The sequence below is a fragment of the Dasypus novemcinctus genome, chromosome 21 (genome assembly GCF_030445035.2).
Source record: "Dasypus novemcinctus isolate mDasNov1 chromosome 21, mDasNov1.1.hap2, whole genome shotgun sequence".
Classification (NCBI taxonomy): Eukaryota; Metazoa; Chordata; class Mammalia; order Cingulata; family Dasypodidae; genus Dasypus; species Dasypus novemcinctus.
In genome coordinates this window covers 60,488,933-60,501,478 of record NC_080693.1, presented here as the reverse complement: position 1 = coordinate 60,501,478, position 12,546 = coordinate 60,488,933, and the positions used below count along the sequence as shown (strand labels likewise).

General features: G+C 40.0%; 2 protein-coding genes across 2 annotated transcripts; one reads left to right on the top strand and one right to left on the bottom strand.

Moving 5' to 3' along the window:
* Positions 1-4,452: 4,452 nt before the first annotated feature.
* On the bottom strand, positions 4,453-4,956 carry LOC139437249 (keratin-associated protein 9-7-like). Its single transcript, XM_071210903.1, has one exon. The coding sequence runs from the start codon at positions 4,954-4,956 to the stop codon at positions 4,453-4,455; it is 504 nt and encodes a 167-aa protein (XP_071067004.1).
* Positions 4,957-11,268: 6,312 nt separating this feature from the next.
* Positions 11,269-11,769, top strand: LOC131275135 (keratin-associated protein 9-7-like). Its single transcript, XM_058284997.1, has one exon. It carries the CDS (start codon positions 11,269-11,271, stop codon positions 11,767-11,769), a length of 501 nt encoding a protein of 166 aa, XP_058140980.1.
* Positions 11,770-12,546: the final 777 nt, after the last annotated feature.

Below are 12,546 nucleotides of genomic sequence, written 5' to 3'. Positions count from 1 at the left end.
ATAAACTAGTAATGCTATTGAAGCGTTAGCTCAGTGTACAGCAGGTATATTAGAACTGCTCAAGTATTACTTTTTGAGTAATTGCCTTGGAGAAATTCCATGGAAAAATTAGTAACCAATAGTTGATCTTTGTTTTCCTCTTCATCAGAGGCAACAAAGTTCAGTCCAATTTTCTGAAATTTTTCTGAAGAACATTAATGAGGAATTGTCCTTATCTTTCAACTCATATCACATCAGAGGAAATTACTTCATTACCAGTAACAGCAGTACAACTCATTGAATGGTAACTGTGGGAAAAAGGGTGGGGGGTGAATCATTACTTCCAAACCAATGTTTCCAGTTTATTAACTAACAAACAAACACATAAAATGTGAACGCAAAGGCCACTTTCTAAAGACTTATCTATGCCACTGAGTTTTACATTTAGAACATGGAAGTAAGAGTTGGGAATATTGTGACTTACCTGAATATATAATTAAACATGTATGATGTATAATATCCCAGGTGGCTCTTAAATGAATGGCATAAAGAAACCCAATGAACTCTTCCATTAACATCTTGGATAGGTTACAGTCTGGCACTATGAAGGTGCTATAGAACCACAAAGGAGATAGAGAAGAATGCCCTTTGAATGTAAATCTTTAAAATGTCATGAAAGAGAGAGAGTCAATTTATACAATGCCACCTTATAGAAAAACAAGGCCTTCAAGATTAGCAAAGTTCACATTAATCTGGTTGAAGATTTTATAAAAGTCGAATGTGTATTTCTTAACACGGGCAGGTGTTAGTCATCTTGGAAGCAGTTTAGGGTAAGGAGAGGCACAGGTGGAAATGTTGACACTGTCTAGGCCAGCTCTACTGAGGGGATGGGACCATTGCTCCTTGAATCTCCAGGTCTAAGGCCAGATCATGTAGTTTGACATGAATACACGAGATGCCACTAAATATTCCATGCTTGTTGCATACCACTTTTGCCTCTTTGCTCAGAAAATTACCTTCTGACTGTCATTTGATTTCTCTTTAAGTATGCATGCATAGAAAAAATTACTGGTCATAAAGACCAGTCCTTTTGTAACTTCAGTTATTACTGTAATAATTCAAATTAATAAATTAACATAATAATTTTGTGGGGCTTTCATTAAGTAGTTGTGCCCACCAAGATGGCTAACATTATATTTAAATAAGATCAGATTGCCCAATTTTCTAATATTCTTGCATCAATACCAAAGATGTACTGTGTTAATAATATGGTGTTATTGTAAAAATATACCAAATGCATGCTCTAGACCATAGAAGTAAGAGTCTGATGACATCTTATATTCTGTAACAAATGTTTGACAGCAGTGTAGTGTGTCAGTGGAGGGGTGTTGTATGGGAATTCTGCACATGTACATGATTGTTTTGTAAGTTCACAACTTCTCTAATAAAAGTATTTTAAGAAAGAAAAGATGAGATTGCTGAGTCTGCAAGGATGAAGTTCAGCCCCTGGTTTGTTTATCAAGATAATAAAAACCAGCTTGGAAAGCCTTATGGAAGACAGTTTTCTTTTTATCCCCAAGTGAATGGATAACATAATTTCATGGCACCCTGAAATTTTCTTTAAACATATTATAATTTTAGTCACTTGTGATGTAGAGAGAATGATAATAATGTTGCAAGTGATCATAAATTCTAGATTTTGGGGAAATAGATATGTTAGGGGCCTCATATAGTCTGAGAAATGGAAGACACCTGCAATTAAGCACACCCTTACACAGAACTGATAGTAGAGGTGGAAGATTATGAATTCAGTTACATCTTTCCACAGCAGCAGTAACTGTAGCTTGTTTCACAGTATCTTTTGCTTGTCTGCCTTCCTTCCTTCCTTCCTTCCTTCCTTCCTTCCTTCCTTCCTTCCTTCCTTCCTTCCTTCCTTCCTTCCTTCCTTCCTTCCTTCCTTCCTTCCTTCCTTCCTTCCTTTTTTCTTTCTTTCTCTTTCCTTGCTTGTTTGCTTGCTTTCTTGCTTTTCTTGCTTTCTCTCTTTTTCTCTAGCTCATTCCATCCCCCATCCCTCCCTTCTTTCCTCCCTTCTTTCCTTCTTCTTTCCGGTCAAATCTTTTAACTCCCAGTCACCTTCTCTCCTTCCCCATTTCCGTCTATTTCTTCAACTCCTCCTCTCCTTCTTGTCCTCTTTATCTTCCTCTACTTCTTGCTTCTTATTTTTAAAAAATTGTATACACGACTTTGAATAGGAAAAACAGTTTTTAGTAAGCCTAACGTGGTATGTGATTCAAACTGTGAAGGAAAAGTTGTATTCTACATTATATTCTGATCAGCAACCCATGTATTTTATCTTGTTGTATTTGAATTATCTTCCATCTTCCAATATCTGCACCTCTCTTCCTAACAGCTCTTTTTAAGCAAGTATAGAAAGTCATGTGTCCTGTGCTTACCTTGACCAGAAAAACTGTAAACCCAAAATTTTGGGGAGTTGGCTTTAAGAACCCCAGCCTCCTAATTTCTCAAGAAGAATAGTTTCAAACTTTGTGTTTTACATTATCTTAAAGCTTCCATTCAAGTTTAAGCCTCAGTTGCCCACTGTGATGGCCAGCTTCATAGTGTAATTTTCCCTGTGCCACTTTCCCAATTACTTATCAGTGTAATCTCCACTTTCCTAATGAATTACTTTGACTGGAATCTTCCTCTCGACATTGTACATGGGAGAAACTATACCATGACATTACTTTAACTCTCTTAGCTTTGATTTCCTCATCTCTAAAAGGGAGATATTAATATCTACCATGCCAGCTTCTTCAAGAATTTGAGATTATCTATACAGAACATCTAGTCCAATATCTAGTGAGAAATGGAAAACCCAGAACATTTTCATTCTTCACCTGCTTCACCCCATCCCTCATTGAATCAGCAGGTAGAAAGATCAGATTTTTGGCTGACTCCTCAAAGCCTTCCAGACATACACTTTTGGATATGGTGTTTTTCCCTCATTACATATACTGTTAACTCATCAGAGGTATACTTCTAAAGTCTCTACCCTTCTTTTATGCCCAAGCCAGTACCAGGCTTTAATCTAATGAATACTTATGTAGCATCTTTTCTTCACCACTAAAATATCAGCCTTCTGTCTGTCATAACTCTGATGAGTGCACATTTTTTAATACTCAAATATATGTTTCCCATGCAGATGGGCTTTTTATTTCCCTTGGATACTTCCTTTTTACCTCAAGAAAACAGGTGGTGGTTTAGTTTCCTTAGATGGTCAAGAGATTTTGAATTGATCAAAATCACACAAGCACATTGTACTGTTTTCAGTTGTCAAGATTTATCCTTACTTAATTTTCTTAGTAATGCTTTGATCAAGGCAAATTGAAAGCTGTTAGAGAACAATATCTTGTCTAGGATCAGCAGGCATTTAGTTATTCCCTTTTATCCATTGACATGTGCTAGGAAGAAAGATGTCACACAGAATTTGTTTTGCACAAGACCATGGAACAGGTCCCTTTAGAAGAGCATCTCTAATACCACATAATGTGGAGTGTCAAGTATGTGATGCCAGTGAATGGCATGAGTGCATGGAAAGAGCCTGAGACAAAGGATGTCTCCCTGTGCTACGGAATTTCTTACACATAGCCATTGATACCTCTCATGTCATTCATACTCACTGAGTTGTGGGAAACTGATTTGGAAAGAGCTTTGTACATGGAAACATTAACTGATATCTAACAGTTATTATTTCTTTGCCAAAATGGAATTTAAAAAATCTATCTTACTAGAGCTCGATCTGTAGCACCATTTCTCATTGCCTTGAGATGCAAGTGTAAGAGACCTCCACCAGAAATGGAAGACCCAGTTCTTGATCTAAGTTGGTGCATTTCTACATACATGACTTTACACAAGTGAATATTCAAATCAGAAGGGAGAGGCACTATTTACTGGATGGTTTTTATGGCCAGAGAATTCATAAAGTATGGGGTATGTGTATATAAATCCCTATATCAGAAAGGCCATACAACAAAAGTGAAACATGATATGGATGACTGATAAGGATGAATGGCAGAGAATTTGTTTAGAAACGAATGCATAAGACCCCTTGCATCAAGGGAGGCAAGTCAAAGTGATCATAAAAAGAAGATATCATGACACAAGAATCATGGCTATATTAATAATAAAATGATTATGTAGATGATGGATCAATTACAGAAACCTATCAAAAGAGTTATGGGCACTTGTTTGCTTAAGTTACTTGGAGGTAGTGGTGAATTTCTCGGCATCAGAGTGAAAGCTGAGGACATTCAGACATGTAGTGAATATAAAAAGTAACACACAATCCAGAAGACATGAGGAAGAAGGTAATCAGGGTAAAAGAGTCCACACTCCACCAGGCGGATTCATAAACTTTTCAACATGCTGATGAATAACTCCATTTTATTGAGAGCATGCTGGTTGTCAGTAAGTCTAGAAAGAGATTTTGTCCCAGGAATGGTGGATCTGTTGATAGAAGGTTGGTCTGTGCAGTTGGTGGTTTTTTGCAAGTTGATCAGCAGCAGGAAGGCTGACAGCAACTGGACACACAGCAAGAGCTGCTGCAGTAGCTGGGGTGGCTGCACGTGTTTCTACAGCAGTGGTCTGACAGCAGGATGGGTGGCAGCAGGGCTGGCAGCAGCTGGATTTGCAGCTCTGGGGTTGGCAGCCAGGCAGGCAGTAGCGAGTGTGGGAGCAGTCAGGCTGGCAGCAGCTGGACCCACAGGTGGTTTGGCCACAAGAACTGGACCCACAGCTGGTGGGCTGGCAGCAGGAATTGCTGCAACAGGAAGGGTGGCAGCAGCTGGGCACACAGGTTGGCCGGCAGCAGGTGGTCTGACAGCAGAGTGGGCGGCAGCAAGGCTGGAAGCAGCTGGACCCACAAGAACTGGACCCACAGCTGGTGGGCTGGCAGCAGGGAGAGCAGCAGGAGGTCATGGTGTCAGGGTTGAAGGGGATTCCTGTTCAGAGATGTTTCCCAGAATCTGATGATTCCTTTAATTCTGCATCTTTTATATACTAGGTCTCAATATTTGGACCAATATGCAGTTCTATTCCTTGTTGTGTATATTGTTTTCCATAGATACAGAGCGAACTGTCAACGAGGAATTTTTTCCTGACATTTTGCTTCTGTTGAAAATTAGTGTTTAATCATTTTCCTAATTAAAGCATTCATAGAATCTTTTTCAGACTTAAGGACGGCGATCACATCCTCACCATCATTCCTGCCCCATCATCATCTGTCATGTGATAGTTCCCGCTGGCCTGGGGAGGGTCCTTACAGTCGTTGGTCCCCAACTTTGTTCCTTTGGCTGTACTAGATTGGCAAGTACACCTAGGGGCATGCATGATACTGATACAACCCCAGGGACAAATTGGCTCCCTGCCTTTGTCCAAGACTTTTCACCAAATGAAGCCTCATTCAAGACTGCAACAAGAATTTATCTTACTCTGTGGCAAATTTAGTCTACCATTCTATGAAAGATATTTTGGTAGAAGATGCTTGGCATACTCCTTTCATATGGCAAAACAGAAGTAAAGCAGGTGGATAGAAGGGAGCATAATTATACTGTGATTCAGAAGGTATCAGTCAATTTACATCTTGATGTGACAAACCATCTTGGTTTGCCCAAAGCTGTGGGGCTTCCCCGGACGTGTGATTTTTCAGTGCTAATGCTGGGACAGTTTCTGGCAAACTGGACAAGTTGAACACTCCAGTCCTAACCCTGTTTACTAGCAGTCAATGAGCTCAGGTGAGATACCCACTCTGGATTTTTGTTCAATGAGGGCATAAGATCAGAAATGACATCTGAGGTATCTTTGTTCTAACATTTTATTTTTTATTTTTACTTATTTAGTTATTTTTATAAAGATTTATTTCTCTCCCCCCCCCCATTGTTTATACTTGCTGTGTGCTCACTGTGTGCTCATGCTCTTTTATTTTTATTTTTTTTAAAGATTTATTTTTTATTTATTTCTCTCCTCTTCCCCACCCCCCACCCCCCAGTTGTCTTCTTTGTGTCCATTCACTATGTGTTCTTCTGTGTCTGCTTGTATTCTTGTCAGTGGCGCAGGGAATCTGTGTTTCTTTTTGTTGTGTCATCTTGTTGTGTCAGCTCTTCGTGTGTGTGGCACCACTCCTGGGCAGGCTGCACTTTTTTTGTGCTGGGCGGCTCTCCTTATGGGGTGCACTCCCTGCATGTGGGGCTCCCCTACGCTGGGGACACCCCTGCGTGGCACAGCACTCTCTGCGCACATCAGCACCGCGCATGGGCCAGCTCCACATTGGTCAAGGAGGCCCGGGGTTTGAACCCTGGACCTCCCATGTGGTAGGCGGACGCCCTATGCATTGGGCCAAGTTTGCGCCCCTCATGCTCTTTTAGGAGGCACTGGGAACCAAACCCAGGGTCTCCCATGTGGGAGCAAGGTGCCTAATCACTTCAGTTCCCTCTGCTCCCTCCAACATTTTAAAAACTTTCATTATCTCAAAGTGAACACACCCAGTTCTCTTTTATCAGGTTGAGAAATAGAATTTTACTCTCCCAGCTCCAAATTAACCCCCTCCGTCATCAAGATAATCACTCTATTGACTTGCAACACTGTAGATATGTTTTGCCTTTTTAAAAAATATCCTATGAATGAAATAATACAGCATTGGGGTGGTCTCGCTACATTATGATTGTAAGACTTATCTTTGTAGTTTTCATAGTTTATTCATCATCTTTGCTTTTAATATTCTACTGAATCAGTATAACAATTTATTTGTCTACTCTAAGTCAATTAGACATGGGTTATTTGGAGTTTGAGACTATTAAAAATACTGCTGCTATGGCAAAACTGTGAAATTCATGCATATAAGTCAAAGATGTACTGTGTCGATAACGGGGGAGTATGGAAAAAAGTGTGCCAAATATACGCTATGGACTGTGGTTGACAGTAATGGTGTGTTGATAATATCTCATAATCTGTAGCAAATGTCCCACCATGGTGTGGCATGTTGATAAAGGGGTATTATATGGAAATTCTACACATATGCATGATTGTTTTGTAAGTTCACTAATTAAATGTAATAAAAATATATTTTAAAAAATAATAGGGGGAAACGGACTTTGGCCCAGTGGTTAGGGCGTCCGTCTACCACATGGGAGGTCCGAGGTTCAAACCCTGGGCCTCCTTGACCCGTGTGGAGCTGGCCCATGCACAGTGCTGATGCGCGCAAGGAGTGCAGCACCACGCAGGGGGTGTCCCCCGTGTAAGGAAGCCCCACACGCAAGGAGTGCACCCATAAGGAAAGCCGCCCAGCGCGAAAGAAAGTGCAGCCTGCCCAGGAATGGCGCCGCCCACACTTCCCGTGCCGCTGACAACAGAAGCGGACAAAGAAACAAGACGCAGCAAATAGACACAGAGAACAGACAACCGGGGAGGGGGGGGAATTAAATAAATAAATAAATCTTTAAAAAAATAAATAAATAAAAATAATAGGGGAGTGGATGTGGCTCAAGTTTTTGACCTCCTACAAGGGAGGTCCTGGTGCCTCCTAAAGAACACAAACAAACAACAAGCAGGAAGCAAGCAGACATTGATCAAAAACAATGATCAGACAACGAGCATAAACAATTAACAAAAACAACAAGCAAACCTATGAGGGAGCCATCTTGGGGAGAGGCATTAAAAACAGAGTAGGGAAAAAAAAGTGTGGGTTGGGGTAAAAATATGCCAAATGTAAGATATGAACTGTAATTAGTAGTAAGATTTTGATGATATTCTTTCATAATTTGCAACAAATTTCTCACAACAATGCAAGGTATTAGTAGTAGGTTGGTATATGGGACCTCTGTGTGATGTTATGCATGTTTGTTTTGTGAGTTCAGAACTTTTACTAACACTTATTGTTTACGTATGTTTATGTATGAATGATATAAAAAAATAATAGGGTGGATTGGGGGCAGATACACCTAATATAAGATACTTTGGTTATTAGTAATATTTTGAGGATGCTCTTTCATCATTTGTTAAAAATGTTTCACAACAATGGAAGGTATGGGAAGTGGGGTGAGGTAGGAGAGCCCTGTATGATATTATGCATGTTTGCTTCATAAGTTTTCAACTTTTACTATACATTTATTGCTAGTGTATTTTTATATATGAGTGATATACTCAATAAAAATAGTAAAAATAGTGCTGCTATGAACATTTTCGTACAGATATTTTGGTGAATATATACAAACATTTTGTAGGTATACAGCTGGGAGTAGAATTGCTTGGTCAAAATAATGTTTTACAGTGCCCTGTTAAAAGTCTGTCCTATCATTCTTTAGATTTATTATTAGGCTTTTAAGTTATTATTCTGTTATAGGTGCCTTCATTTTAAAACAGAATTTCTGATGTGTGAAAAAATTCACTTATATATAGTGATCATGTAATCAAATTCCCTTATTATTTCTAAGAGTTTAATAACAGATTATTTTGGAATTTTAACATGCAGTCATATCCTCTACAATTTTCATAATTTCATTCATTTCATAGCAATCTCTTTATCTTTTAATTTTTCCTTACCTTAGTCCACAGTTCTAGTTTCCTGGTTGCTAAAACCAATACCATTATGGATTGGCTTAAACAATGGAAATTTATTAGCTCACAGTTTTGAGAAATCCAAAATTAGGTAACAGCAAGGCAATGTATCCTCCCAAAGACTGTGACATTATGGGTCTGGCTGCTGGTAATCCTTGGTCTTTGGCTTTGGGGTTGTTACAGCAATGTCAGGAGTTCTGAACCACAGAAGAAACCCAAGATGACACTTGGAGAGGCAGAGAACAGATTACATGCAGGCCCAGAGGAGAGTCAATCTTCAAATTCTGAGCCCCGTTTTTCAGTTTTCATAGGTTTATATAGGGTTTTATGTGGGATCAGCATGACTTTTGCTCATTGGCTAATGCGTTGCTAGCTGAAATTTTGCAAGTGGGGTTACAGAAGCAGAATGCAGGTGCAAGGCTGTGCTTTCGCAGGCTAATTTACAGAAGTGGGGGACAGGAGTTGTTCATTTGATATTCTCCTGCGAAGACCATGTTCTCACAGGTTGGTTTACAGAAGCAGGGGCAGGAGTGGTTTGTTAGATATTTTTTTCTGCAAGGTTATGCTTTTTATTTCTCAAGATGGTCACATGTCAATGCAATGGACTGTGTTTTCTCTTTCCTCCTTCAGGTTTCCTTGACTTCCTATTTTTTGCTTCTCCTGTGGCTGTTTCTATAATGTGTCCAGTAATTCCTATTAAGACCCATCCTGATTCAGTTGGCCACACCTTAATTAAAGATAACCTCATAAAAATATCCTATTTACAATGGGTTCATATCCACAGGAATGGACTTGGGTTAAGACATTTTTCTGAGGAACATTACTCCAAACCACCACATGCACTCTTTGGATATCCAGTACAATGTTGGACAGAATGGTATATGGACATCTGTCATTATTGATAGTATGAGGGAAAGATTTCAACATTTCACATTTCACTATGATATTTGCTGTCTCTTTGTGGCCTTTTAAAAAATCAGAATAAGGGGACTTATTCTATTCTTAATTTTCTAAGACTTTTATCTTCAAAATGTAGTAAAGTTTATAAAATGCTTTTTTTTTGCTTGAGACAATCTCATGATTGTTTACTATTTGCAGTAAATGTTTAACCTTATATACAGAAAAATATCAAACATGCTGTGAGCCTATGTATGTGATGCTGGGTTTGGTTTGTTTATATTATTTAAGAGATACGTTCTGATTTTATCCCATGAATTATGATATTCAGTCTTCTCAGTATCATTCCATTCTATTTATTTGTTCATTTTTTAAATGCCTCATCATTGAATCATCTAAGTCAGTACTTTTTTCCTTGGCTGCATTGCTCCTATGATTTCCCCATCGAGTGTGGATTTTCCTACATGTTTATACCAAATACTGAGCTTGATTCTTTTTCATGTTTTATTATTTCATTTGTTCAGAACCTCCCTTGTATATTTTAAGGAATTCATTTGTCTTATTTTAAAATCGATTTCAAAAAAGGAAGAAAGCATTAAAAAAAAAACCTCGTATTTTTGTAAATAAGAAATTCAGCAGGGATTCAGAGTTGAGGATAGGATTATCTCCGCCATAGTCCTGAGGATAAGTGGTTAGAGGGGATAAGAGCACTCCTTTTCCTTCCTGTGAAAAACATGGCATCCACATGAGTGTGTCTGCCTAGTCCCTAGGCAGCATCATGAAGGCCTTGTCAGATTTTACTTCTCAAGACCTCATGTAAGTTACAGAGTGGAGGCTCACAGCCTGGGTAGCCCTTAAGTATTCCTCACCTCCAGAGAGGTCTAAGAAGATTTTGAAATGTGCTGCAATTAGTCCTAACAGTAACAAACTGTTAATGACAGAATTCATAAGACTAAATATGTGTAATCTCAGTTGTCTTTTATAATAGTGGTAAAATTTTTACACTTGTTCATTGAAGTGGGAATCATTTGAATTTATCCCACTGTTATTACTCTTCTTTCATGTTCTCTAAATGAGTTAGCTGTGAATGTGGTTAAGATCCCCCATTTCTTGTGATTCAGTTGGTTTTGATGATCATGACTGTATTGATGTTTCTGAAGGTACTTACATGCCCATAAAAAAATTAGCAGTGCTTTTGCAGTGTGTGGGCTCAGGGAGCAATTGTTCTTTTACACAGGTGCACTAGTGCACCTTGGAGCAATATTGCAGAGGAAATAAATGCCTTTTGTAGCTTTGCATTGGGCTTCTGTGGGTGAACAAACTTGGTTCAGTCAGGGATCCAATTTGTCACTGGGAACATAAAAGCATCATGCACACCCCCAGGTGCACTTGCCAATCTAAGTACAGCCAAGGAACCAAGCTGGGAAGTGATGACTCTTAGGACTCTCCCCAGGCCGGCAGGAACTATCCCATGACAGATGACGATGGGGCAGGAATGATGCTGAGGAGGTGACCGCCTTCCTCATAACTGAAAATAGTTTCTATACATATCTCAATTAAGAGAATGATTAAACACTTATTTTGAAAAGATTCATAACACTTTGGGGGAAAACATTCTTTTTGATAATTTGCCCACTATCTATGGTAAACAATGTCAATAATAGGGGAAAGACCTGCTGATTGGTCAAATATTGGGGCCCAGGGCATAAAAGACACAGAATTAGAGGAGTCATCAGATTCTGGGAAACATCTCTGAACAAGAACCCCCTTCAACCCGACACCATGACCTCCTGCTGCTCTCCCTGCTGCCAGCCCACCTGCTGTGGGTCCAGTTCTTGTGGGTCCAGCTGCTTCCAGCCTTGCTGCCGCCCACTCTGCTGTCAGACCACCTGTTGTAGGACCACCTGCTGCCAGCCAACCTGTGTGCCCAGCTGCTGCCACCCTTCCTGTTGCAGCACTCCCTGCTGCCAGCCCTCTTGCTGTGGGTCCAGCTCCTGTGGCCAAACCTGTGGCAGGTCCAGCGGCTGCCACCCCAGTTGCTGTTATACAGCCTGCTGCCAGCCAGCTTGCAGTGGCCCCGTGTACTGCAGGAGAACCTGCTACCACCCAACGTGCTGCTACCTGCCTGGCTGCCAACCCCAGAGCTGCGGATCCAGCTGCTGCCAGCCCAGCTGCCACCCCTCTTGCTGTCAGACCACCTGCTGTAGAACCACCTGCTGCCGCCACAGCTCCTGCAGCAGCCCTTGCTCTGTGCCCAATTGCTGTCAGCCTTCCTGCTGCTGATCAACTCACTGAAAACCGCTAAGTGCACAGAACAACCTATTGTCAACTGACCTACCTTTCCTGGGACAAAATTTCTTTCTAGACTTTACTGACATCCAGCATGCTCTCAACAAAATGGAGTAATTCATCTGGTGTTTAAAGCTTGTGAATCAGCTTAATGGAGTGTGGACTATTTCAGCCCGAATCATTTCTTCATGTCTTCTGGATTGTGTGTTACCTGTTATATTCACGACATGACTAAATGGCCTCAGTTTTCACTCTGAAGTCAAGAAATTCACCTATTACCTCCACTTACTCAAGCAAACAAGTGTTCCTAACTCTTTCCCTAACTACTTTGTTTCATAATCTTCATAATCACATTTTATTTTAATATACCCATGATTCTCTGTCCTGATCTTTTCTGTTTATGTCCACTTTGAGTTGCCTCCCTAGAGGCAAGGAATCTTACCTATATGTTTCTCAATAAATTCTCTAGCAATATTCTTTCATATTGTATTTCCCTTTGTTGTATAGCCTTTCTGATATAGGGATTTTTATAGATATCCCATAGGCTTTATCTATTCTTTGTCTCATAAAAACCACCCAGTAAATATTGACTCTCCCATCAGATTAGAAAAATGGATGTGTAAAGTCATGTATGTAGAAATGCACAAACTCAGATCGAGAACTGGGTCTTCTGGTTCTGGTGAAGGTCTCCTACACTTCCAATTCAGCATAAGTAGAAATGTTGCTGCAGACCGAGGGTTAGTAAGATGCACTATTGAAACTCATCTTTAT